The sequence below is a fragment of the Anabrus simplex genome, chromosome 3, assembly GCF_040414725.1.
Source record: "Anabrus simplex isolate iqAnaSimp1 chromosome 3, ASM4041472v1, whole genome shotgun sequence".
NCBI classification, from domain to species: domain Eukaryota; kingdom Metazoa; phylum Arthropoda; class Insecta; order Orthoptera; family Tettigoniidae; genus Anabrus; species Anabrus simplex.
The window spans coordinates 294,413,948-294,440,149 of NC_090267.1; the positions used below are offsets into that span (position 1 = coordinate 294,413,948).

Below are 26,202 nucleotides of genomic sequence, written 5' to 3' on the forward strand. Positions count from 1 at the left end.
TAATTTACACTTGCAGTTATCGTCCGGGTCATGGAATTTATCTGTAAGGCATATCCGATGATGGAAACCGTGTACGGCATATCTTGTCAATACATGACGTAGATCATAACTGGCTTGTGTCCATTCCCTATATATCATCGCATCCGTTGAATAGAACTCTGGCCATATCTCTTGTCTCTTCTTATTGAGTTCCTGCAGTACATCCAAGTAGGCTTTGGTAGCTGGTAGAAGCAGGTCGAGGCGGAGGTCTTCGATGAAAAACTGGTCTCTTGCTAGTACATATATAAGTCGGGATAATGTGTACTTTGACAGACACAGTGCTCTTTTGAGGAAGTTGGCTTTGACCTTTTCTATGTCTTCGAAGTTTTTCTTCTTTAGGTGTGTCCAGATGGTTTCCAGTCCATATGTTATGATGGGAGCAATTTTTAAGCGAAACAGTGCGGTAGCTGTGGGCAAGGATAGTTGTCTTAGGTTCTTTATGCTATTAATTGCCGTCTTTGCTGCGATGGTTCGTTCTTTTATTTGAAGGTCATAGACATCTCCACTCGTCTGAAGTGTGATTCCTAAGTATTTGAAATGCGGTACGTTCTTCATCGGAATATTCATATACATGACGACGTCATTTGCTGATAGTCTGCCTCCTCTTCTGAATGTCATTTTTACCGTTTTGTTAATATTTATAGTAAGCTCATTCTTTTCTGCCCATGTGGTAAGTTTGCTGAAGGCTGTTCGAATATTTTCCAAGTTTTGTGATACAATGACCATGTCCTCTGCGTAAACGTAGATTTTCACATTTTCTGTGTCTATTTCTCTAGGTACTTCTGCGGTGGCAATTATGAAAAGTAGAGGACTCAAGGGATCGCCTTGTAGAACTCCGTTTGTTTGATTCATAGGGTCTGTTGTGGATACTCTATTGTCTATTATTATTTGATTGTTTGATAGGATATTTTGTATCAATCTTGTTACTTGGTTCTTTCCAACTATTCTTTCTAATTTCTCTATTATAAGTTTTCTATTTAACAAGTCAAAGGCTTTTGTGAAGTCTATAAATATTGCATGAAGTTTCCCTCTTGGCAGTTCCAACGCTGTTTCTATGTCTTTCTGCAAGCAACTTACTGCTTGGATTGTGGATTTCTGTTTGGTGAAACCAAATTGTTGTTCAGGGATTGCGTGAGATGTCATTTTGCTAACTCTTTTGGCCAGGAGGCCTGTCAGAATTTTCAGTGAAGAGCATTCCAGAGCTATCCCTCTGTAGGAGTTCGGGTCCCTGGAATCCCCTTTTCCTTTGTATAATACCTTCAATGTAGATATCCTCCATTTATCCGGGATTTTTCCTTGTCGCAGACATTCATTGAAGAGCTCTGTCCATGTTTTCGTGAGTTCTGGTGCTGTTTCTTTTAGATGCTCGTAAAAAATATCATCTGGTCCGCATGCTTTACCATTCTTTGAGTCGGTGATTTGTTTCCGTACTTCGTCTATTGAAAATGGAACCACTGACTCTACTTCTTCTTGGTCTTCTTTTGCTGGACGTGTTTCTCTGTCCTGAAGGACTTTCCTGAAGTGTTCTTCCCAAATTTCGAGTGGGAGGTCCCTAGGAAAATGGGGTTGCTTCGGCATTAAGACCTTGTACCATTTTTGTTCGGCTTGTTGGATGAGTTTCTTTTCTTCTTCTGCCTGATAGTTGTTTTTATGCTCGTTTAGTGTTCGTTTGTAGCATCTTCTGGCCTTATTATATTCCTCTAAGTCCTCTTGTGTTTGTGAGGTTCTTGCTTTATGAAGTGCTTTTAGCGCGTCTTTTCTTGCCTTGTAGCACTCTTGGTTGAACCAAGGTTTTGCCCTCCTTTGTTTTCTATCTTTCTTTACTACAGCATGCATTAACTGTTCTTCGATTATGTTTAATGCTTCGTTTAATTTTCCTTCCTTGATTTCTCTCGATGCCAGGATCATCATTTCCATGTTTAGTTTGTCTTTATCGATTTCTCGCGATAGAATGTTTGTTTTCTTGCACGTTTTCCCTTGGAGCGTGTTTCCCACATTTATGACGGTATGTACTGGTAGATGTTTTCTTGCTGGAATGTCTCTTCGGATCTCCTGATAGGTCTTGTCGCTATTCGTGAATACTAAGTCAATAGTGCTGGTTCCATTTGGACTGAGGTAAGTTTTTTCTTTTCTGTCGTTCAGCAACGTTAGACCTTCCATTTCTAAGTGGCTAATCACGATATTCGTCTTTTGTGTTGGTGTATCTATCCTGCAGTTTAAGTCTCCCATTATAATCATGGTATCTGTTTCTTTTGTCAAGCTAAGGGCGTAAGTAATCTCTTCTAGTATTTCATCTGCTTTGTATTCTGGTTGGAAATATACATTCATAACTGTACATAATTTGGTTTTTACTAACAGAATATTCTTTGAGTTGAGCAATATCTGAAAAGGGGACAGTTTTGGTTTTATCAACATAGTTATGCCTCCTGTAGGTCTTCCTCTTTCTCCTTGACTGGCATATGAGTGAATACAGTAGAAATTTTCTATACTCCTCAATGCAATTCTTATTCCTCGAAAATGAAATACATTTCATGTTTACAGATAAACAGGTTAGTACCGGTATTCTTAATTCTTCTACGTGTGAAAGTGTAGATCTAAAGATGGAAGGAGCCTTAAAGTGGAAATATAGGAAGAAAAGTCTAGGATTGATTTGCATAGCCGCTTCATCTTTTCGTTCGTGAGGTCAGGGTATTGAACAGCGAGACGCCGGTCGCCACTTGACCTTGTCTATTGTCCCCGAGCGGCGCCCAGCAGCGTCAGCTCCTTGGCCGTCTCCTCTCAAGCACTTGGCCCTGCTTCCTAGCTCATGAGCTGATCACATGAACGGAATTTTTTTGACAAGATGAGAGAACGAAACTAGGACGTCATTTCTTTTAACATCCTTTTAATCGCAACGCGTCAAAATCTATAATAATAATAATAATAATAATAATAATAATAATAATAATAATAATAATAATAATAATAATTGCATAGAACTTAGAGATTACAACGAAATAGACAGAAGCCGAGAAATAAATGGTAAAACAGGCAGAATTACTGATATATATTGAAAAGAAGCAGTACATAAATAAACGCCAAAGATCTAACCTGAACAATGAAGACCAAATATGGTGACATTAAAAGTGTCCAGAAGTTCAAGCACCTAGGTGAGATTCCGACCGACCCCGAACTTTAACAGAAGGTAGCCACTGAAGAAAACAAAAGGTGAGAACGTTGAGCTTAGTATTCAGATTATAACATGAGAATCCCTTTCTTATCAGGCGAAATGTAGACATAGTACAGTAGTCAGCCCGAAATACTTGCTCATGAAAATAGAAAAGAAAGAAGGGAGATGTCTATGAAAGATCTTCGAACGCAATAAAGGAACAGCAGACGAATTTATAATGCATTTGGACCAAACTAAGTGTGAAAATATCTGTATCACGATGAAGAAAATGAGACTGGGCTTCTACGGGCCAGAAGGGTTAGCAAACAATATACTCACCGTAGTACTCACTTTCCAAGAAAAATGTGAGATCACAGCAGATGTAGGAAATACAGAAATGTTCAGAGCAAAAACTTCTGGAGGTTAAGGATCTTTCTGAAGATAAAGTAAAGCCCCGATTATCCGCAAGTGCCACGATTTTTTAAAATTAAGAACCTCAAAAAAATATTTTAATCCAAGCCAAAAGGCCAACGAAAACATTTGTGAAGAAGAGAATGAAGTCATGCCGACTGCTACATTTGTTGACCTAGTGGCATCCGGTCCGGGAGGTGAAAATGACTACGAAGAGAACATAGAAGAGTGGCTGGAATGCGACGCGAGTGAGCCGGGGATTGAACGACTGATTGACGTAGAGATAACGAACAAAGCAATGGTAGTGAATGAGAATGAAGAAGAACAAAGTGAAAGTGAAGAAGACGAGGCGCCTGAACGGATGCCACACGAAATTGCTTCAGTATTTAGAGGAACAAGACGACGGCGCGTATCTCATGTTAAGCAAATTACAATCTAGATTAAAGAAAATGTGTTTCCAAAGCAAAAAGCTTTTTTAACAGTACAGTATGTTTATGTTTACTATTCTTTATTTTAGTGATATAGACGTAAAGCAAAGGTTTCTGCTGTACTGTATATAGTTTAAAAGTTTTACATATTATGTTTTTGTACAATAAAACATAGTTCTTATGCTGAAATATAATGTTTCGTCTTTACACCTCATTTTTAGCTTTTTAGAGTTATCCGCGATTTTTGCTATCTGCGGTGCACTCACCACCCAATTCCGCGAATAATCGGTGCTTTACTGAAGATCAAGGATAGCAAATAGGGTATTCTCGGATGAAGAACGTGCAAGAATGGGACAGAGAATGAATTAGTGCTGGCAACGAAAGAAGCGGTAGTAAGTAACTAGAAATGAAGGAAGCTGCGTAACTGTAATTCATAGATAGAGAGATGAAAATGTTTAATAATAATAATAATAATAATAATAATAGTATGTTGCCTCCGGAGAGGCCTGGTGCAGGTCTTTTTTGATTTGACACCTGTAGGCGACCTGCGCGTCGTGATGAGTATGAAATGATGAAGAAGACACATATACCCAGTCCCCGTGCCAGGGGAATTAACCAATTATGGTTAAAATTCCCCATGCTAGCCCCGTGGTGTAGGGGTAGCTTACCTGACTCTTACCCGGAGGCCTCTGGTTCGATTCCCCGCCAGGCCAGGAATTTTTACCTGAATCTGAGGGCTGGTTCGAGGTCCACTCAGTCTACGTGATTACAATTGAAGAGCTATCCGACGGTGAGATGGCGGCTCCGGTGTAGAGAGCCAAGAATAACGGCCGAGAGGATTTCTCGTGCTGACCCCACGTCACCTCGTAATCTGCAGGCCTTCGGGCTGAGCAGCGGTCGCTTGGTAGGCCATGGCCCTTCGGGGCCGTTGCGTCATGGGGTTTGGTTTGGTCTGGTTAAAATTTCTCATCCTACCGGGAATCGAACCCGAGAACGCTGTGAACAAAGGCCAGCACGCTAACCATATAGCCATGGAACCAGACACAATAATAATAATAATAATAATAATAATAATAATAATAATAATAATAATAATAATAATAATAATGTAGCCTATTGATGAAAAACATGACATGACATTTACGGTACACACCAACATACTCAGTATGTTTGTCTACCACTTGGTCTCGTTTGCTGCGGCCGATGACCGTTTCCTGATACGGAGTTGGGAATGATATGAGGTGAAATTATAGGTCCTGATTTACGGCTGGATGATTTTCCCGACGCCAACCTCAGCTGAGGAGCTAATGAAGATGAATGATGGTGAATAAAATTCGGTAATGAGGTGGAGGGAATCTGCTGTGGCCAATGAATAAGAACTGTCCCGTCATTTGCCTGCAAGAGAAAAAGGGAAATAACAGACAACCATTCTCAGGACAGCCGACGGTTCGAACCCACTCGCCTCCCGACTGCAGAGCTTGGCTCCGTAGCCGTAGCACGTTAACAGGCGCGGCCACTCTTCTGGTACACCATAATAATCCGTAAGTGTGAAATACGAGTCCTCCGGAATCTATTCAGTTTGGAGCATGGACTTGCGGGAAAAATTGAAGTGCTAGCTGTAACACTGCAAGTAGAATTCATGATCTGTTTTTTTCTGTGAATGTGGTATAATCCACAGAGTAACATTACATATTCATGATATCCGAGATGAAATGATAAATGAACTGCTGGTAACACCTAGTTTCATTGTTGTGCTTTAAATGGATCCAGTTGCGTGTGGAATGACCTGTAAATATTGTATCGAATATCACCTACTCTATAACAAATAAATGGAACTGGAGGCTGTTAAAGTGAGCCAAGTGCACTAAATGGAGCTTGCCATGAGCGAGAACTGGCAATGCATTCACTGTTTTGTTCCGACCTCCCTAAATCATTTCTAGATTTCAACCAACCTCAGTACAATTCGAGTATCAGAAGCCACGAATCTTCTGATTTTCCTGTCTTCATGACCTCCCTTGTTTTTAATTGCACCTACGATCTCAATTGCGAGAAACAAACAAGCTTTTTTTTTTTTTTTTTTTTTTTTTTTTTTTTTTTTTTTTTTTTGGCTATTGGCTTTACGTCGCACCGACACAGATAGGTCTTATGGCGACGATGGGACGGGGAAGGGTTAGGAGTGGGAAGGAAGCGGCCGTGGCCTTAATTAAGGTACAGCCCCAGCATTTGCCTGGTGTGAAAATGGGAAACCACGGAAAACCATCTTCAGGGCTGCCGACATTGGGGTTCGAACCCACGTAAAGGACGTAAAGCAACGAGCAAAACAAGAAAAAGAGGCGACTAAAAGGGGCCCAAGGGCCTCTGAACTTGGAAGCGTGGGTGGAGGCGGTAGAATAACACACACAGTGTCTTCTACCTGTCGTAAGAGGCTACTGAAAGAGGCCTTAAGGGCTATTAACTTGGTAGTGTGGACTGGTGACCACGAGGCCCTTCACTGAGCCCTGGCATTCCTTCCGCTTACTTGTGCCTCACATTCATCTATCCTATCCCACGTCGCTTATTCAACTCTTGTTCTTTTCCGACCCCAACGGTATTAGGTTGCGACGCCTAGGGACTCTCATTTTCACGCTCTCCGTGTCTTTCTTTGTCCGATACATTCATTTTTCGAAGTGCTGGACCCCTTCAAATTGTTCTCACTGATTAGTGTTAATAGAGGATGGTTGCCGAGTTGTACTTCCTCTTAAAACAATAATCACTTCCACCTCCCGACAATGTTTCCTCCAACGGGACTCGAATCGGCTAACCACGGTGTTAGACCATAGAGACTTTACATCTGAACGATCATGGCCGCCAAGCTTTCGAAGACGCCGAGGTATCGGAAGTTCGTCCTGCAGAAGTCCCCTTACGTGCTATAAATGTACCGATACAAGGCAGACAACCTGTATCAGCACATTCAAATACCACCAGATTTATCCGGGTTTGAACCCACCAACTTAAGCTCAATCAGAGCTACTCAACCCGGCATGTGAAATCAAAGGACCTGGAAGCTTGTTTAATTTGATGGGATTTGAAAAGTAAAATAAAAATCCACAGCCTTTTTCCAGTCATTCGACCGTATCAGGAATGGCATCAATGAAGCCCCCCATCTAGCGGCGAAGATAAGAATTGTGCCGGCTGTCAAAGCCTGTCGCACTCCTCTGGGGCAGTGATTAAAGAATGACAGATGAAATGGAATGAAAGATGAGAGGGAAAAGCGGAGTACCCGGAGAAAAACCTGTCCCGCCTCCGCTTTGCCCAACACAAATCTCACATGGAGTGACCGGAATTTGAACCATGGAACCGAGCGGTGAGAGGCTGGCGCGTTGCCGCCTGAGCCACGGAGACTACTTGATGGGTTTTGAATTTCATTTTTTAAAAAAAGACCTTGAAATCGACTTGAGGCAGAGCCGATTAATATTTACTGTAAAACTATCGTATTTTAAGTGACTTGTCGGCATATTCTTTATTACCTACGTAATAAATGCATTTTCAAATCAAAATTCGGACATTCTGGTGTATATCTTAAGGCCAGAAGTAGTTGAAAATGTGTTAAACGTGTAGCTTTTTTCCGCCTCTTTCCCCACATTGAGGTTAGGTCACAAATGTGATCAGTGTCACACCCTTGTATAGTATATGTATTGCTTTTCCTTGACGCGGATATGGAAAGGTAACGGCCATCGCCTTTATTAAGATACGCCGGGCTGAGTGGCTCAGACGGTTAAGGCGCTGGCCTTCTGACCCCAACTTGGCAGGTTCGATCCTGGCTCAGTCCGGTGGTATTTGAAGGTGCTCAAATACGTCAGCCTCGTGTCGGTAGATTTACTGGCACGTAAAAGAACTCCTGCGGGACTAAATTCCGGCACCTTGGCGTCTCCGAAAACCGTAAAAGAGTAGTTAGTGGGACGTAAAACAAGTAACATTATTATTAAGATACAGCCCCTATATTTACCTGGTGTGAAAAAGGGGCGCCTCAGAATAGCACCTTAAGGAGTAGTAGTAATAGTAGTAGTAGTAGTAGTGTAGGTGCCCATCAATCCCTATACAAGTTGTTCTCGCAATTTCCCCGTTAACCACCGGCGACTCAAACGTTAAGCAGGGCCTCCCGCCGGTTCGACTGTTGACCAATAGCATATGATTCATGCATGGTCTCTCACATAAACTAAGACCGAACGCACGGTGTTTGTTCTCTGCGCTACGGCAGATGCCTCAGCCGAATTTATTTCGCGCGCGGCCGCCCTGCTTTAGGCGTGTATACAATCTTGTATGAAATCTTACCTTTTAAAAGATGCTGGAAGTGTCGTCCATCCTGGGTTATACAGACATTGTACCTGGTAACCGCATTCTGGCTGACGCGAGTTAGTTCTGCCACTGTGATGTTTCCAACTTCTTTCAGTTCCTTCAATGTATGAGGATTTGTTCGATACACTTTTTCTTACAGTTTACCCCACAAGCGAAAATCACAAACTGTTAGATTGTAGGAAGGGAATCTTCTCCTGTTTGAGCTGGGGCTGAATTTTGTTGAAAGCAACCACGCGAATTTTCTTCTTCCGTTAAATGAAGAAAGAACAGCGTCAAAATGTAATCTTGATACCTCTCTGCATTTACTGTCGTCTCGAAAAAAGTAGGCCCAATTATTCGTCTTGCACTAACAGCCCACCAGACACCAATCTTCCTGTCGTAACGAGAGATATAAGCACCATTAGGATTTACTGCACACCAATAGCGAAAGCTGTGACTGTTCACACGACCATTAAGGTGAAACCAGAACTTTTACATACGAAAATACGGTTTTGCAATGATAACAGTCCCACCACTGAAATTCAGACTGCCGACTGATGCTTGCGAGGTCGGACACCTGCAGGCTGCTTGCAAGGTCAAGAACTATGCGCGCGTCTCCCATACTGCGGCTTACGTATAGGAGAGTGAAAACGCCCCTTCGACGGTCTTGGTTTGTATGAAAGACCCTGTATACGTTTTAACCATATCACATATGGTTCTTGACTATTAACATGCTTGTCTCGTAAATTCCAAACTCCATGTGAACTTGCATTGTGGACTTCAAAAGTGTGCCGAGCGTTAGCGAGGAAATTGTAATACCTATATACAGATGGGTCATAAAAAAGCAAGAAGACAGTCCGACGCATAGGCTTCGAACGTCCGCCATACATAAATCCGATTTCTTGCTGGAAACTACGTGATAGATGACTCATCGGACCATTTTGCTCTCTCCCAGTCATTGCTGATCCATGTTGCATGGCTTCGACATCATTTGCGACGTGCTGAGGTCGTGGTGATCAGAGATTTTCAGCTTGCCACCAATCCGCAAAGATTCACTTTGTGCAGCTCGCATCGGACTGTAATTGAAGAAATAAGTTTTTCGAGGTCCTGGTTGAGTTTCGGAGTAATTTGTATCGCATTTGCTCTTCGTTTCTTTGTGATAATCCTTTTGAATTTTAAGCGACCCCCATCAATGAGGATTGACTTCTGTTCTTACTCTACGCTGGTACTGTCTTGCTACGAGTTGTGTATGTCGTCTTTATCTTGGACACTGTTGTACTCGATATGCCTAACACACTCGCAGTCTTCGATACAACTTGCACCAACTAACAGCTCATCAACAATCTGCTGTCGTTGAAAGTCCCAGAGGTCTCGCATTTTGCTTCACCCACGTCCGGTCGATTGCATGTACGAATACTTGCTATACCGCTTAGCGTACTGCAAACTAACGTCACGCAATACAATACCAAACGGCAGTCGCGGCGCACGAATGATCAGTGCTACCTCCTGAAAAAGACGCCGTGTTCCGGAACATCGCTATTTCGATTATGATAACCATCTGTATTTTGAGTCTTGCATAAGTTAATTTTGATGTTTCGTTTTCGAATTTAGAACGTTGAGTGGTTGTGGGCTGAAATCTATTTGTCTCCACCAATATCATTTTTTTTTTGTACAAGTTCCTTTATGTCGCACCAATACAGATACGTTTTATGGCGAAGACGGGATAGGAAGGTGTTAGGAGTGAGAAGGAAGTGGCCGTGACCTTAATTAAGGTACAACCCCAGCATTTATCTGGTGAGAAAATTGGAAACCACGGAAAACCCCTTCAGGGCTGCTGACAGTGAGGTTCGAACCCACTATCTCCCGAATGTAAGCTTACAGCTGCGCGTCCCTAACCATACTGCCAACTCGCTCGGTATCAACATTAGTGGTGGAATCGTTAGTCGTTGTCTTTGCGACTGATGTCAGTAGGATTTGCAGACGTGAAGGCGTTAAAGTACTACAACTTAACTCCATGTCGTTGTCTTCCGGCGCGTTAATGAAATACTGTAGAGTAAATAAAGAAATAAATAATAAATAAATAAATAAATAATAACACATTATGTATGCAGCGTGTGTAGTGTGTCATACGAAAGGATTTAATTTCGAACATAAAATTTCAGGTCTCTAGCTGCAACTGTTATGGAAAAATGCAGCTGAAGAGGGGAGGCTTTGTGTAGCTGGAGGTACTTTTAGAATCACTGTAGTTAATAACAAAGTAATCTTTACTCTCTTGTCCTGTATTTTCTCGCTTGCCTCACATGTAGACGACATAGCTGTAATTGACTTTCGTCAATTCGGAACAGGGATTAGGAAGCCATGAGAATAACCTGGAGAGAGACTGGAAGTGGATCCCACACGTGGTACGTCGGAGAACGCTGTTGAATAGTTAATGGCTCATAAATACGACTGAAAACTTCATCCCACATCCAATTGCATCTCTCTTCTCTGCTGGAATTACTTTAAAGGTCATTCTATAATAAGACAGTCTTATCTTCCTCAGTTTGAAAGGATTCTATTTATTTAGTCAAAACTAATTAATGAAGTTTTATATTATATATCATAGTGTACGCCTTGTTGACGGGTCAGTTTTGTGCAATTGCAAGACTGATGCCATCTAGTGATGATGAATGGTAGCAGAATGGACAACTAACAACAATAGTCAGTGTAATGGGATTCTTGATGGGGCCGTGCGGGTAGGGTCGCGTATCTGTGAGCTTGCATTCGAGAGATAGTGTGTTCGAACCCCACTGTCGGCAGCTCTGAACATGGTTTTCCGTGGTTTCCCATTTTCACACCAGGCGAATGCTGGAGCTCTAAGCCACGGCCACTTCCTTGCCACTCTTAGCCCTTTCCTACCACATCGTTGCCATAAAACCTACCTGTGTCGGTGCGACGTAAAGCAGAAATTGAAAATTAAGGTCATCTTGATACGTTTTAGGCCCTCACTTATTTTTTGTTCTGGCTGTTTAATGATCTCCCCTCATTCTTCGAGTGAACTTTTCCTTCACATTGTTCTTCTCATTCCTCACGATTGTGTCACTTATGAAGACAATTACAACAAGAATCCAAACATTTCCGGTGTTTAAATATGAAGTACCCATATTAGTAAAAGCTGAAGAACCCCTTCGAATGCAAAATTACGAGGTTTTTAAGTCTCCGAGGCCATTCCATTTTTAAAAATGTGTTATTATTATTATTATTATTATTATTATTATTATTATTATTATTATTATTATTATAGCGTAGCGTAACGGTTAGTGTTATTAACTGCCGTCCTCGGGGGCCCGGGTTCGATTCCCGGTACTGCCAGAAATTTAAGAATGGCAGGAGGGTTGCTATGTGGTTGAAATGGCACATGCAGCTCACCTCCAATAGGGGTGTGCCTGAAAAGAGCTGCACCACCTCGGGATGAGGACACGAGTTTACATTATTATTATTATTATTATTATTATTATTATTATTATTATTATTATTACATCAAGGAGTGAGCCGTACAGTAGTTCGATCAGTAAAACTGGGCAGTACTGGTTGTCCATGATTCACAAACGAGGACGTGACTAAAGCAACCCGCACCACGAACCATAAGAATTTACTGTTAAACTTAGCAAAAGAAAACTAATTTCATTCTGCATCTTTTATTAACCAAATTATGTAGATGATATTTCAGGCTAACCTGTAAGAACATTGGCGCATTCGTGGAGTAAACTTAAAAGCATTTCACAGGTTAAGGAAACGAACCCTTGTCACTCAATCTGTATGGTAAAATGTATTTATTGTAATTGTTAATACACCACTACTACTACGACGACGACTACTACTACTACTACTACTACTACTACTACTATGTAATTTTACGTCTCACTAACTACTTTTATGGTTTTAGGAACGCCGAGGTGCCGGAGTTTTAACCTTCAGGAGATTTATTTTACATGTCATTATATATACCGACTCGATGCTGACGAATGTAAGTACTCTGCATTACCATCAGACTTAACCGGGATCGAACCCGCGTGTACTTGGACTTAGAAGTCGAATGCTCTACCCTCTGAGCTAGTCACCCCGGCGTCTAGGCCGTGCAGTAAAAATTCAATGTCTAATAGCCATTCGACTATTATTTGTCTTTAGAGACGTGACAAGTAGAAAATCACCATCACTGTTATCACTTTGGATGGAAAAGCCACTGAAAGGATGTCGCTATTCAAATACCTAGGATGCTGGCGAACACAGGAATAGGATTTGAGTGTGGAAATCAAAATCAGAATCGGTTTATGAAAATTAAAACACCTGACCACCGATTCGAAATTTGTTGGCGTGTCGTGAAAAGTTACGCGTTGCCGGTGCTGCTTTGCGGTGTCGCAGTATGGGTAGTAAAGGCTTCGTCAATGAACCGATTCCAGGCCTTTCACACGTAGATGTGTCGCAGAACGTTCAAGATCCCATGGGTGGACCACATCACCAACAAGGAGGTACTCCGTCGTGCCGGAAAAATCGTGTGAAGTCTTAGCCCTCCCAAAACGCAGGAAATCACCCTATTTCGGCCAAGTCTTCCAAAATGACAAATGCAGCCTGATACAACTGATCATAGCAGTCAAGTTACACTAGTGTCCAAAAGTTAAACATAAGTTACGAGTAGGCAAGGCAACAGGAAATAGACCGCAAATCGCACGACATATGCAGCTACCAACCTTACGTTTTCGCTCTGTATAGGAGTGTTCCCTGCTTAGACTAGCGGCGTAATGGCAAGGTAAACACAGCCAGTGCCTGCGCCCCATATTCCCTCAGTCGTGTTTGCCCTGTTATAGTGTGCGTAGTGTAGCATCGTGGTGAACGTGACAACATAATGGCACAACGACGCCATTTGGACCCTGTTTGGTAGGGTAGAGTACTCGACCGCCTGGAAGCAGGCTAGATACAGACCGAAGTCACCGTATCCTTGAATGTGCCACAAAGTGTCATTTCCAGGCTTTGGAGACTATTTCGAGACACAGGAGATGTTAGTCGTAGGCCAGTACCAGGTTGACCAAGGGTAACCACCCCACAGCAAGACCGATATCTGGCCTTAACTGTCCGACGAAAGCGGAGTGCACCTGTAAGACAATTGTCGGCGGAGCGTGCAGCCGTCCCAGGGTTTGCCGTTTCCCGGAAAACTTCGTACCTGAGGCTCAGAATAGCAGGGCTGTTTGCCCGACGTCCAGCGGTGTGCGTTCCGCTCACTCCAGCACAGAGACGGGTCCGTTTACTGTGGAGCCGTCAACATCGAAACTGGACCATGAATGAATGGAGACATGTGCTCTTCATAGATGAATCCCGCTTCAGTTTGCTGAATGATTCCCGTCGCACATTAATCTGGAGAGAACCGGATAGCCGATACAACCACAGGAACATCGTGAAACGGGACCAGTATGGTGGTGGTGGCGTCATTGTATGGTGCGGTATCATGTTGAATGGCCGTACGGACATGCACATCTTCATGGGTGGTCCGAGGAACACTGTTAACGCTCGAAGATACAGGGATGAGGTACTGAGACCACATATTCGACTCTTAAGAGGTGCGGTTGGTCCAGACTTCCTCTTAATGGACGATAATGCCCGACCGCACCGCGCTGCTCTGATGGATAAATTTCTGGCTGGGGAAGCCATTCATTGCATGGACTGACCAGCGAGATATGCGGATCTGAATCGTATATAACATGCCTGGGATGCATTGGGGAGGCGAATTGCATCCAGTCAGCCTCCATCAAGGACCCTGCAAGACCGTCGCATTGCCCTTTCGGAAGAATGGGATCGACTGCCACAGAAGCTCTTGGACCATCTGATAGAGAGCATGATACGTCGCTGCGAAGCATGTGTGGCCGTTAGGGGTAACCAAACACCCTATTAACAGCATATTTTATTGTGAAAAACATTGCCAAGTTTTGTTAGTTGCTGTCAAATGTGTACCTTAGCTATCAGAACCTTTCTGACACTGTTTTTGGACAAGTTGTGTGATACATGGTGTGTGATTCATCTTCCGTTTGTTCAGCAATCCGTCTGACATTCCTATCAGGCGGTATGGCCTCGTTTAGTGATTATGCTTAACTTTTGGACATTAGTGTAGTAAGGGAACAAAACGATGGTGAATAAGATTATCCTGAACGCGAAATCTTCGACAGTGGTTAGACATCCATGACACAGCAACTCGGATACGAGAAACACAAAACAGCAAAACTTACTCCAAGATGACTGCCGTGAGAGACGTGAAATTATTAGAATTTAGCGCTGAAAAGTGATATTTTTTAACCCATGAGTTTCTGACAACCCTTGTTGGGGTTCAGTCTCGCAACATTATGCACAGGAGACGACTGCGTGACCAGCTGAGCTACACTGCCAATATTATTATTTGACAACCAAATTTACTTCAGAGAAGAGTGTTATAAAAAACTAAGTCTCTTCGAGTTTCAAAAGTAAACAAAATAAAATTTAGTGAATGGAACAAAAAAAAGTATTAAAGATAGTAGAAGACGTTTAAAACCATCCCCGCAGTGGGTTTGTTCCTTGATAAAATTGCAGAGTAAATATATTTTTCGGTTTTATTGCATCGTTTTTTTCTTTGTATCAGTCTATCGGCATACATTTGCGTAATAAGTCAGTGGTAATAATCGTAGATACACAGCCTGGAAGTTGATACCTTCAAATTTGTTCCATACGAAATAACATTTGCTTCTTTGCGAACAGATAACGTCTCTCTCTGGCCATATTTAGGTTCGATTCTTACTTCATCCAAGGATTTACATTTTTGTCGTTGAATTGGATCGATTTTCACTCAGCAACAGGAGCAGTTTCTTGACATACGAGGCCGAAATCTGGGTTATGAACGTTTAGTAATACGAGATAGGAAGCCGTGTCGCTAATAACCTGTACCCTAACATCTGTAGAAGGATGACGTTTTAACGAGTCACGTGTTGGTTTTTAAATGCTCGTAATTACCTACAGTGCTATCGTTAGTAGATATTTTAAAATGACATTCCGGTTATTGTTCGTAACAATACTAAGAAAGAAAATAGAGCAGCACATCAACAAAGTACTGATATTTAAAGATAATGTAAAAACTATACTACTACTGGTACATTGCCCAGCTCTACGGTTGAGTGGCCAGTGTCTTCATCTTCGGGCCACAGGGCCCCGAGTTCGATTGCTGGCTATGTCGCAGGGTTTTAATCGCTGAAGGTTAGTTCTCTTTTCTCAGGAACTACCATAGGTATTTGTGCTGTCTCCGACATTCCTGTAGCTGACATTATACACACACATCATAGTTTCCTAAACATTGCAGTGTCTGCCTGACAAGGGCTGCATCGAGCTCTGATAGTGACATAAATGTTAAGTTATACTGATAGATTTTAAAGATTTTAAATAGCTCATTATAAACCCAAGTATTTGATCGATATTTATTCTATATCTTCTAGATTCAGATTATGACTAGTTCATCCGAATTTTATCCAAACGTTCTACTCATAGGGTCAGTCGCGTTGCAATAGCACTTTCAGGCTCATTGAAGAAAGCAATGGCAGTTACCTCACCCTTCATTACGCCTTGTATACATCATTATGGGGCCGCCACTTTTTGCGATTATTCTATAACTACGTAACCTTTGGTGGTGCTATTTGAGGATCCAGCCATCCTCCGGGCTGACAACGTAACAGTTTGTTGAATAGAATAACTTTTATTCAACATCACAAACTGCGCTCTCCCAGGAACATGTCAGTTCGGTTCTCTAGTAGTTATCTGCGTACGTCAGCATGCAATGTAGGGAGGGGATGGGGGGAACACTACAGAGTTGTTACAAGTGGATTACAGAGGTGGGAGACTGCGAACAAGCTCTATTTGATACAACGTGTAACTCCTAATTCCACATTAACACCAGAAACATGTCATCTCACTACAGCTGGATAGCGTATTGCATTTTATATGTTTATTTATATCTCAAAAGACTAATCACCAACACATCGAAACATAAAACGGAAATAAATAAACATCATCATCATCATCGTCATCATCATCAAATGCATTCATTGGCTGGTGAGTATAAGGATGTCTCCTGTGTGCATCCGAGTCACGATTATGGGTTCGTAGATGGTTGAAGAAAAAAAAAAAACAATTTGTCGGGCTGAATGACTCAGACGGTTGAGGCGCTGGCCTTCTGACCCCAACTTGACAGGTCCAATCCTGCCTCAGTCCAGTGGTATTTGAAGGCGCTCAAATACGTCAGCCTCGTGTGGATAGATTTACCGGCACGTAAAAGAACTCCTGCTGGATTAAATTCTGCCAACTCGGCGTCTCCGAAAACCGTAAAAGTCGTTAGTAAGACGTAAAAACATTATTATTATTATTATTATTATTATTATTATTATTATTATTATTATTATTATTATTATTATTATTATTACCCTGTGAGTTAATTTCCTGTTCTTATGTGTTTCAGGCCGAGCGAGGTGCTGAACGAGGACGGCTTGGGGGGCGGGGGGATCCGCTGCCCCGCCCCCATCTCCCGGTTGCGGGTGGAGAAGATTGAAGGTGGACTGATGGTAGCAGGAGTGGTGGTCGCTGCAAACTGTCAGATAGCACTGCCAGCGTTTGGCTTTCTCTTCATCTTGGTGGGCTGTGTGCTCACAGCAGCATCGTATCGTGGGCCAGGCGAAGACGAGGCACCGGACCATTATGAGGCGCGTATCGCCTTCACCGGCAACTCCCGCGTTCTGGGGCCGGCATGCATCGTAGTGGGCGCCGTCATGTTGGCGGCAGGCGTCGGGCTCTGCTTACTCACCCGGAGAGCACGGCGCCGTGAGAGGCGTGTAGGTTTCCACTGCCCCTTACACGGGGACTTCTATCCGCTGTCGCCTATCAACGGTTCGAGGACGCTCGGTAGGTTGCTACCACTTGTACAAAATTATATGCTAATCTATATTTTAATATCTATTATATAATTTTATGAAGCAGTTTCTAAGAACCTCTGATCTCAAAGAATCTTCTTAATTTATGTTTGACAACTAATTTTATGAGAGCTTAATTATTGTCTTATTACAGTGTATTAATATTTTAAAAGTATTTATTGCATTCTTCCATTACTTAATCACACTTAAAAGTCCTGCATGTTATTAATGGTACAATTTATAATACTAGTGGTAGTGGTATAATTTATGGTACAAGCTCATAAATTGTACCACTTTGCATCTTCACACTTTTCCATCACAGCCTTTAAACCCTAAACAATTTTTGTTTGTTTTATAATTTATAGAGCCTATATGTCCAGGCTACTGTATGCTATCATTCTAATTTTGTTAAGCTGTTAAAGTCTGCACGAAAATCTGAAGCTATTATCAGACAACATTATGATTTTCTTAAAATTCTTTTTTGTTTAACATTGCACAGACATGGTTTCATCGATTCTGAAATAAGAAATAGTTATATCCGTTAAGGTAATGGCCGTGGCTTAGAGTAAGGTGCAGCCTCAACGTAGAAATGGGAGATGTACAGTAGAAGACTATCTTCAGGCTTACCGACGAAGGAGTTCGAGATCATCATCCCATGGATGCAAGTTCAAAGCTACACAGTGCTTCCCGCTTGGCCAATTCGCTTCAGTAAACTAAATGAATTCATGTGTTACAATAGTAATGAGGTTACCTGGGAATACCTGAAGAAAGGTACTGGGCATATACAATTATCACACATGCTAAAAGATTTTCACCGTAATTCATTTATTCCTTCCTCGGTGCCTGTCGTATCTGTTCGTTCGAGCTAATCTCAAGAACCCCAGGATGGATTTTGATTCTAATTTAAGAGCGTCTTATAGATTTCATCACCGGCTTCTCACTAACGTGGTCACGGATGAAGTCTTGACATTTCTGAAAGGAAAAGCTACGTCTTTGTTGTTCGCATTCCTCGTAAAACTGGGGTCCAGAGGCTGGCTATGATTACGATAGTAACTGTAACCTAAAAGTGAATATGTTCTTGCACTTTTTCTTCTTCTTGATGCGGCTTTCACCAATCTATAGCGCAACATGTGGGGCCGATTGATTCTGGTGTACAGTTCAGAGCAAGGGGAGCTGTAAAGTGGAGACATCGTTTGAGAGGCAGTTTACAAATCCATTTATTTTACAAGTGCAGAGATGTTTGCAGAGCGAGACGATAGGGGAAGGGGTGGAACTTTACAGCCGAAAGTTGCTTCAGCATCAACGAGAGTGGATGTAATCGTGCATCAACATTTGCCTACCTCTGCTACAGGCCGTTTGTCAAGAGAGAGGCGAAAAGCAAGTTAAAAAGAACAATCGTCCTAGACCTTTCTTGGCTTAATCTACACAACCTACACTGTCAAAAATATATCACAGTATTTTAATGAAGAATTACTAAGCATAAATAGATGTACAAAAATGTCTGTGACAGCTGCATCTGTCTTTAAAGGAGATTACTTCGTTCCGGTGAAAACACTTGCCTCTCTGAAATATCACCTTGAGGGATAGAATGGATAAGAATACAGAAGTGCGGCCAGTATCCAGTATTCGGGAGATAGTAGGTTCGAACCCCACTGTCGCCAGCCCTGAAAATGGTTTTCCGTGGTTTCCCATTTTCACACCAGACAAATTCTGGGGCTGTACCTTAATTAAGGCCACGGCCGCTTCCTTCCCATCCCTAGCCCTTTCCTGTCCCATCGTCGCCATAAGACGTATCTGTGTCGGTGCGACGTAAAGCAACTAGCAAAAAAAAAGAATACAGAAGAAGACAGTGGTGGACAACTCCCCTGGCCCATAACACGTTTCTGTCTGAGTAGTTCTTTAATTGAAATATCGCTTAACGCCAAGATGGAAAGTGAATATAGATCGTTCTATCCATGCCAGACCTAAAAGAATTCGTTATGAGCATGGATTTTTAAAACGTTGCTTTGAGAGGAAGAAGCGAGACACGTGTGCGGTAGGCCAAACGAGTATAGAATTGCGTAGTAGAGATAATTATCTCCAAGAAAATGTCTGAAATGCATTGACGCCGAGCAAGTTGATGACAAGTAGATAATTATCTCCAAGAAAATGTCTGAAATTCATTGACACCGAGCAAGTTGATGACAAGTTGATAATTATCTCCAAGAAAATGTCTGAAATGCATTGACACCGAGCAAGTTGATGACAAGTTGATAATTATCTCCAAGAAAATATCTGAAATTCATTGACACCGAGCAAGTTGATGACAAGTAGATAATTATCTCCAAGAAAATGTCTGAAATGCATTGACACCGAGCAAGTTGATGACAAGTTGATAATTATCGCCAAGAAAATATCTGAAATTCATTGACACCGAGCAAGTTGATGACAAGTAGATAATTATCTCCAAGAAAATGTCTGAAATGCATTGACACCGAGCAAGTTGATGACAAGTATGAATCGCGTTGCTGAAAACTTTTATTTGCCGGGGTGAAAGGCTCACATGTATGAACGCTGGCTTTCTGAGCCCAAGCAGACAGGTATGATCCTGGCTCAGTCTGCTGGTATTAGGATCAGGTGACCTAGATGTTAGACCCCTTTAAACAACAATCATCATCATCATCACCATCATCGTCAGTCTGATGGTATTCGAAAGTGTACAAGTACGCCATTATTGTGTCTATAGATTTACTGGTGCATAAAAGAACTCCAGCAGGACGAAATTCCTACACATCAGCGTCTCCGACAAGCCATAAAAATAGTAAGTGATATATAAAACCAATAGATATGCCATTATCATTTTATAAAAAAGAACTATTAGACAAAATTCCGTCACCTCAGCTTCCCAGAAAACCGTAAAAGTAGTTAATGAGTCGGTTCTTACAGGAAAAGATTTCCCAAACCCTGTTGGAGTTATAACGGAAGAAGAGCGATCAATTAGGAAAGATAATAATTTAAGTAGTCGTAAATTCTAAGACTGTATTCGATCCCACAACCTTCAGTACAGAAAGCAGTTGCCTTACCAAGAATGGTACATAATCAGTCAAGTGAGATAGATAGAGGGGGGAAGGGAGACAGCATTTACTTTCCTGTCAATAGCAACTCCTAACGCTTCATTTTAAGAGAAATGATTTTGTTGACTTGAGCTATACTGGATCATCATCATCTTCTTATTCTTCTTTCCTCGCATCCTGATGGGTCGCGCCTGCGTCGTCTTACATGTGGATTTGGCTTTGCTTTACGGCCAGATGTATTCAATATTGCATGTTTTTTTTTTTTGTGGTTGGCAGTGTGATGTGTTGTTTGAGTGTGAAGAGGAGTGTATTGGGACGAGCAGACACAGAGAAACTGATCAGACGTAATTAATATCGCCGACCCAACCGGGAATGGAATAAAGGGACCTCTGAACCGAAGGTCTTGACGCTGACCATTCAGCCAACGAAGCGAACTGGAGCAATGCCGGATACAATGACCGAATCATCACAATCATCTTAATCTTCTTCTTATTATTATTATTCCTGTCATTTTCCTAATTACCTGGAGGTCAGCACTTTGTATGGACTTAGCCCAGTTTTATGGCTGGATACCTTCCTTGACGTCAGAAGAAATGTACTCAATATTCCGTGTTTCTGTTGCAGTTGGCAGTGTGATGCGTTGTATGCATTGAATATATTATTTTGTATTAAGAAGACTAACATAAATACCTAGCCCCCGAGCTAGAGTAATTAGACGCAGTCACAATCCGTCTGGGTCGGAGATTTTGTGACCGAATGCTAGTCAAATGTAGTACGGTTACTGACGAGTGATATTTTTTAAAAGGGAGAGAATGAGATTTATCGTCTTGCAAACTCTAAATGTTCATTTATCGATATATACTTTCAGGAAAAAGTCCCATTCCTGGTTCTATACACTGTAGCAGGTGAAAGTACGCATACAGCTTCGAATATACAAAATTCTCAACAATTTTAAAATTTTGGTCTTAAAAGTTACTTCGTGAACCATCTTACACACCCAGCACATTTTTTTTTTCAATATACATAGTAATCTGTGTCACAACAGCGATCGATATTCCCCCCCCCCCCCCAAAAAAATAATAATTGACGTCATTTTGATAGTGAACAACCTTGATGACGATTGTTTATGTTCGAAGTCCGCATTTGTATAGTAAGGTCTTCGCTATTTATCTTGTTATCCGGTTAGTGTCCAATACGTTCCGAAGTGAGTAGCTGACCCTTTAAGTCTAAAGTTTGTAGCCTTATCGCTTCCAAAACACAAATACTGGTTTGAACATTAAAGAACATTAACGTTTCTACGAATTATGCGCGTAAGATGGTTCACAATGTAACTGAGCCGTGCTTATTGCGGAAATATTGAGATAAAGAATGAACTTTGAAATGGTGATGGAAATATTTGTCAGTTAATCTGAAGTTTAGTTTTATTTTCTCGTGTGTTCGACAGTAGCCTTCGGAATATTATTTCAGACTTCTTGAAGGCTCATTGAAGACAACACGGCCGTAAAGGAGCAAATGTGGTGCATCGTAGTAGAAGTCGTAAGATGTCTTCGGCATTCAGGTCGCCGTATTATTGTAGAGAGATCAATCAACTCAGCGAATCATATGCGTAGAACTTATTTTACTCTACTCTCTGTCTACCTAGCTTAACCTTGACCTTTTTCCCAATTTCCTAGGGTCGGTATTTGGTACGAATTTGGACCAGTTCTATGGCCGGATGCTCTTCGTGACACCAACCCTATATGGAGGAATGTATTGACTATTGAGTGTTTTTCTGATGATTGGTAGTGTGGTGTGTTGTATGTAGATGAAGAGAACTACTACGAGGGCGAGTCAAAAAGTAAGTTACACTTCCTAGTTATGGCCATTTATGAAACTACCTACACATAGGCAACACGGCTATGGCAACATACAATGTAAGTTCTCTTTTCCACATAGTCCCCAAGAGACTATGAACATTTCTCGGTAGGGTCAACCAACTTTTCGTTCCCGCATGCGTAGAAATCATCTGCAGCGCTATGTAATCACCAGTTGCGCAAGGCAATTAAAGAAAAGCGGCGGGGAAAATTCAACGCCTCTGTGATATGAAATGACGTATCGCTTTTAGTGCCGAGAGTGTCCGAGGACATGTTTGGCACGCCAGGCGCAGGTCTTCTGATTTGACACCCGTAGCGACCTGCGCCTCGTGTTGAGGATGAAATGATGGTGAAGACGACACATACACCCATCCCCCGTGCCAGCGAAATTAGCCAATGATGGTTAAAATTCCCGACCCTGTTCCCGCCAAACGTCCGAATTGCTACAGCGATTCAAGTGGCAACATCCTCCATACAGTCCTGACTTAGCGCCATGCGGTTCCGTGAGCTGAAAAAGGATCTTGGTGGACGACGATTCCGAAACGATGAGGAGGTGAGAGCAGCTGTCTCCAGGTGGTTACATGCCTCTGGAGGTGATTTCTACACATCCGGAATCGAAAAGTTGGTTGACCGTTCCGAGAATTGTTTACGATCTCTTTGGGACTATGTGAAAAAGTGAACTTACATTGTACGTTGCCATAACCATGTTGCCTATGTGTAGGTAGTTTCAAAATGGCCATAACTTGGAAGTGCTACTTACTTTTTGATTCGCCCTCGTATATTAAGTCAAACGCCCAGCCCCGAGACACAGGAATTAATCATACGCAGTTAAAGTCCTCGGCCCGGCCAAGAATCGAACCCAGGGCTCTCTGAACCGAAAATTAGTACGCTTACCATACAGCCGAGAAGTCGGACTATCATGTTGTCTGTTGATGTGTGGCATTTGGATATGTTTATGTATTGCACTGATCAACAAAAAATGACTTTCTGCGGATATCTCCGTACCCAAAACGCGTTCTCAGACAGCTGAAACTAAAACAGAAGTTTCACTAGAGCAGTGATTGTTACATGGAGTTCTAATTAACATGACTTCAGCTAGGTTTAGTGCATATGCACCACATGGCACATATTCGATTTGTTTATTACACAGCCTCGCACGAAGCAAAAGAGAGCAACCTCTGGACGTCATAATGTCCACTTTCACCGACAATTAAAAGAAAGCAAATGAGATTGTTCGGCTTAGTATGAAAAACGAAAAATAATTAAAACCGTTCTCGATGGACGATCTTCATGACAATTTTTTGTCAATATCTTCAAAACCTGACGTGATAGAGCAAAATGATTTTCGGATTTGATATCAAAATAAAATGCACTACAAACAGTAAATATTATGTCATTCCTTGTGAATCAGTGTTATCAGACAGAAGAGGTGGATGGCGCCCATTCATGGAACAATGCATTTGATAGGGTGGATCATGGGAGACTATTGGCAAAAATGAGTGCAATTGGACTTGACAAAAGAGTGACTGAATATATCTGGTCCGACTCGTTGGCTGAACGGTCAGCGTGCTGGCCTTCGGTTCAGAGGGTCCCGGGTTCGATTCCCGGCCGGGTCGGGGATTTTAACCTTAATTGGTTAATTCCAATGGCACGGGGCTGGGTGTATGTGTTGTCTTCATCATCATTTCATCCTCATCACGACGCGCAGGTCGCCTACGGGAGTCAAATAGAAAGACCTGCACCTGGCGAGCCGAACCCGTCCTGGGATATCCAGGCACTAAAAGCCATACGACATTTATTTACTATATTTCTAGAAAATAGATCTCAGAGAATTAGAGTAGGCGAAGCTTTATCTCACCCTGTAATAATTAAGAGGGGAATTCCTCAAGGCAATATTATTGGACCTTTGTTTTCTTATATATATATAAATGATATGAGTAAAGGAGTGGAATCAGAGGTAAGGCTTTTTGCGGTTGATGTTATTCTGAATAGAGTAATAAATAAGTTACAAGATTGTGAGCAACTGCAAAATGACCTCGATAATGCTGTGAGATGGACAGTAGGCAATGAAATGATGATAAACGGGGTTAAAAGTCAGGTTATGAGTTTCACATATAGGAAAAATCCCCTGAGTTTTAATTACTGCGTTGATGGGGTGGAAGTTCGTTTTGGAGGTCATTGTAAGTATCTGGGTGTTAATATAAGGAAAGGTCTTCATTGGGGTAATCACATAAATGGGATTGTAAATAAAGGATACAGATCTCTGCAAATGATTATGAGGGTGTTCAGGGGTTGTAGTAAGGATGTAAAGGAGAGGGCTTATAAGTCTCTGATAAGACCCCGACTAGAGTATGGTTCCAGTGTATGGACCCTCACCAAGATTACTTGATTCAAGAACTGGAAAAAATCCAAATAAAAGCAGCTCGATTTGTTCTGGGTGATTTCCGACAAAAGAGTAGCGTTACAAAAATGTTGCAAAGTTTGGGCTGGGAAGAACTGGGAGAAATGAGACGAACTGCTCGACTGAGTGGTATCTGTCAGTGGAGAAATGGCGTGGAATGACATTAGTAGACGAATACGTTTGAGTGGCGTCTTTAAAAGTAGGAAAGATCGCAATATGAAGATAAAGTTGTAATTCAAGAGGACAAATTGGGGCAAATATTAATTTATAGGAAGGGGAGTTAGGGATTGGAATAAATTACCAAGGGAGATGTTCAATAAATTTCCAATTTCTTTGAAATCAGTTAAGAAAATGATAGGAAAACAACAGATAGGGAATCTGCCACCTGGACGACTGCCTTAAATGCAGATCAGTATTGATTGATTGAATGCAAGAAGGATGAGCCAGGCTGAGTGGCTATGTACAGTGTTCAATAATGTTGGGCATATTCTGGTTTAGTGCACATTTTATTTTGCTATATATAACTAAGTGCATTATACATTACAAAGGGTATATATACAAATAAGTCAGGTATACACAAGCCACAGAATCGTAACAAAGGTAAAAAGTTGGTAATGTGGAATTTTGAATACAAAATTATGCTTCGTTGTGTGGCAGATCAATACTGTGTACGGACACTTCGGGTCTTGAGCCATGCTTGAACACGAAGAAGCATACTCAGCACCAAAGAATCCAGCTTGTTTTGGAGCAGGTTACCCTACTCTTGGATAGCAGTTTCAGTCAGTTTCTGAATGTTAGCAGGAGGATTATGACGGTGAGCGTGTCCGCAGAATATACCGGCCACGCCAATCGCTGTATGCCATGCGTCTCAAGGAACGGATCGACCGCTCTGGTTCGAGAGGGGTACGTAAACCAAATCACATCCCACCCCTAAACATGGTGGCCTTCCGAAGATCCTGGTGGCAGTGTCAGTGGACCTAAGGATGTGTTGTCGATAAACAACCCTGGGACTGGTGTATGCGTCCCACTGACTATTTTACGGTTTTTGGAGAGACCAAGGAGCTGAAATTGTGTTTTCAGGAGCTGTTTTACGTGTTTACTCACTCTTCTGATGCACTGTAATTACCAGTATGTTATAAGGTAAGGTAAGGGGTATTCTGCCCGAAGGCAGGTCCGAACTTCCGCAGAGGTGTGCCTGAGCCGGAGTTTACGTATGGTAGGGTGACCAGTTCCTTTCCGCTCCTCCATTCCCTCACCCTCACCAGCAGCGCGTGGCAACCCATCCAAATCTTAACCACGCCCGATGTTGCTTAACTTCGGAGATCTCACGGGATCCGGTGTTTCAACACGCTGCGGCCGTTAGTAGTATGTTATGAGTTCCCTTTTTGCTCTAGCGGCCAGCACAGGAAGATCAGCACCGTGCCTCGGCTCCAGAAGGAATCCAGAAATGGAAAAGATACTCTGGCACGCCTTTGAAGAGTTGTATGATACGACCAGGATATGTTTGATAATTAAAGGGTGTGGACGACTTCAAAATTCTCGCCAAAAAGTGTATCGGGTTTCGAGCTTTCCACCTATGAAGCTAACGAATGTATCATTCATCCTGT

General features: G+C 42.1%; 1 protein-coding gene across 4 annotated transcripts in view; it reads left to right on the forward strand.

Annotated features, from left to right (window-relative positions):
* LOC136866281 (uncharacterized) overlaps positions 1-26,202 on the forward strand; it is a 230,080-nt gene that overhangs the window by 88,486 nt on the left and 115,392 nt on the right. For all 4 annotated transcript variants that reach the window (XM_067143103.2, XM_067143104.2, XM_067143105.2 and 1 more), the window contains exon 2: positions 16,841-17,280. In XM_067143103.2, coding sequence (XP_066999204.1) covers positions 16,841-17,280 — 440 coding nt within the window. The remainder of the gene's footprint in view (positions 1-16,840; positions 17,281-26,202) is intronic.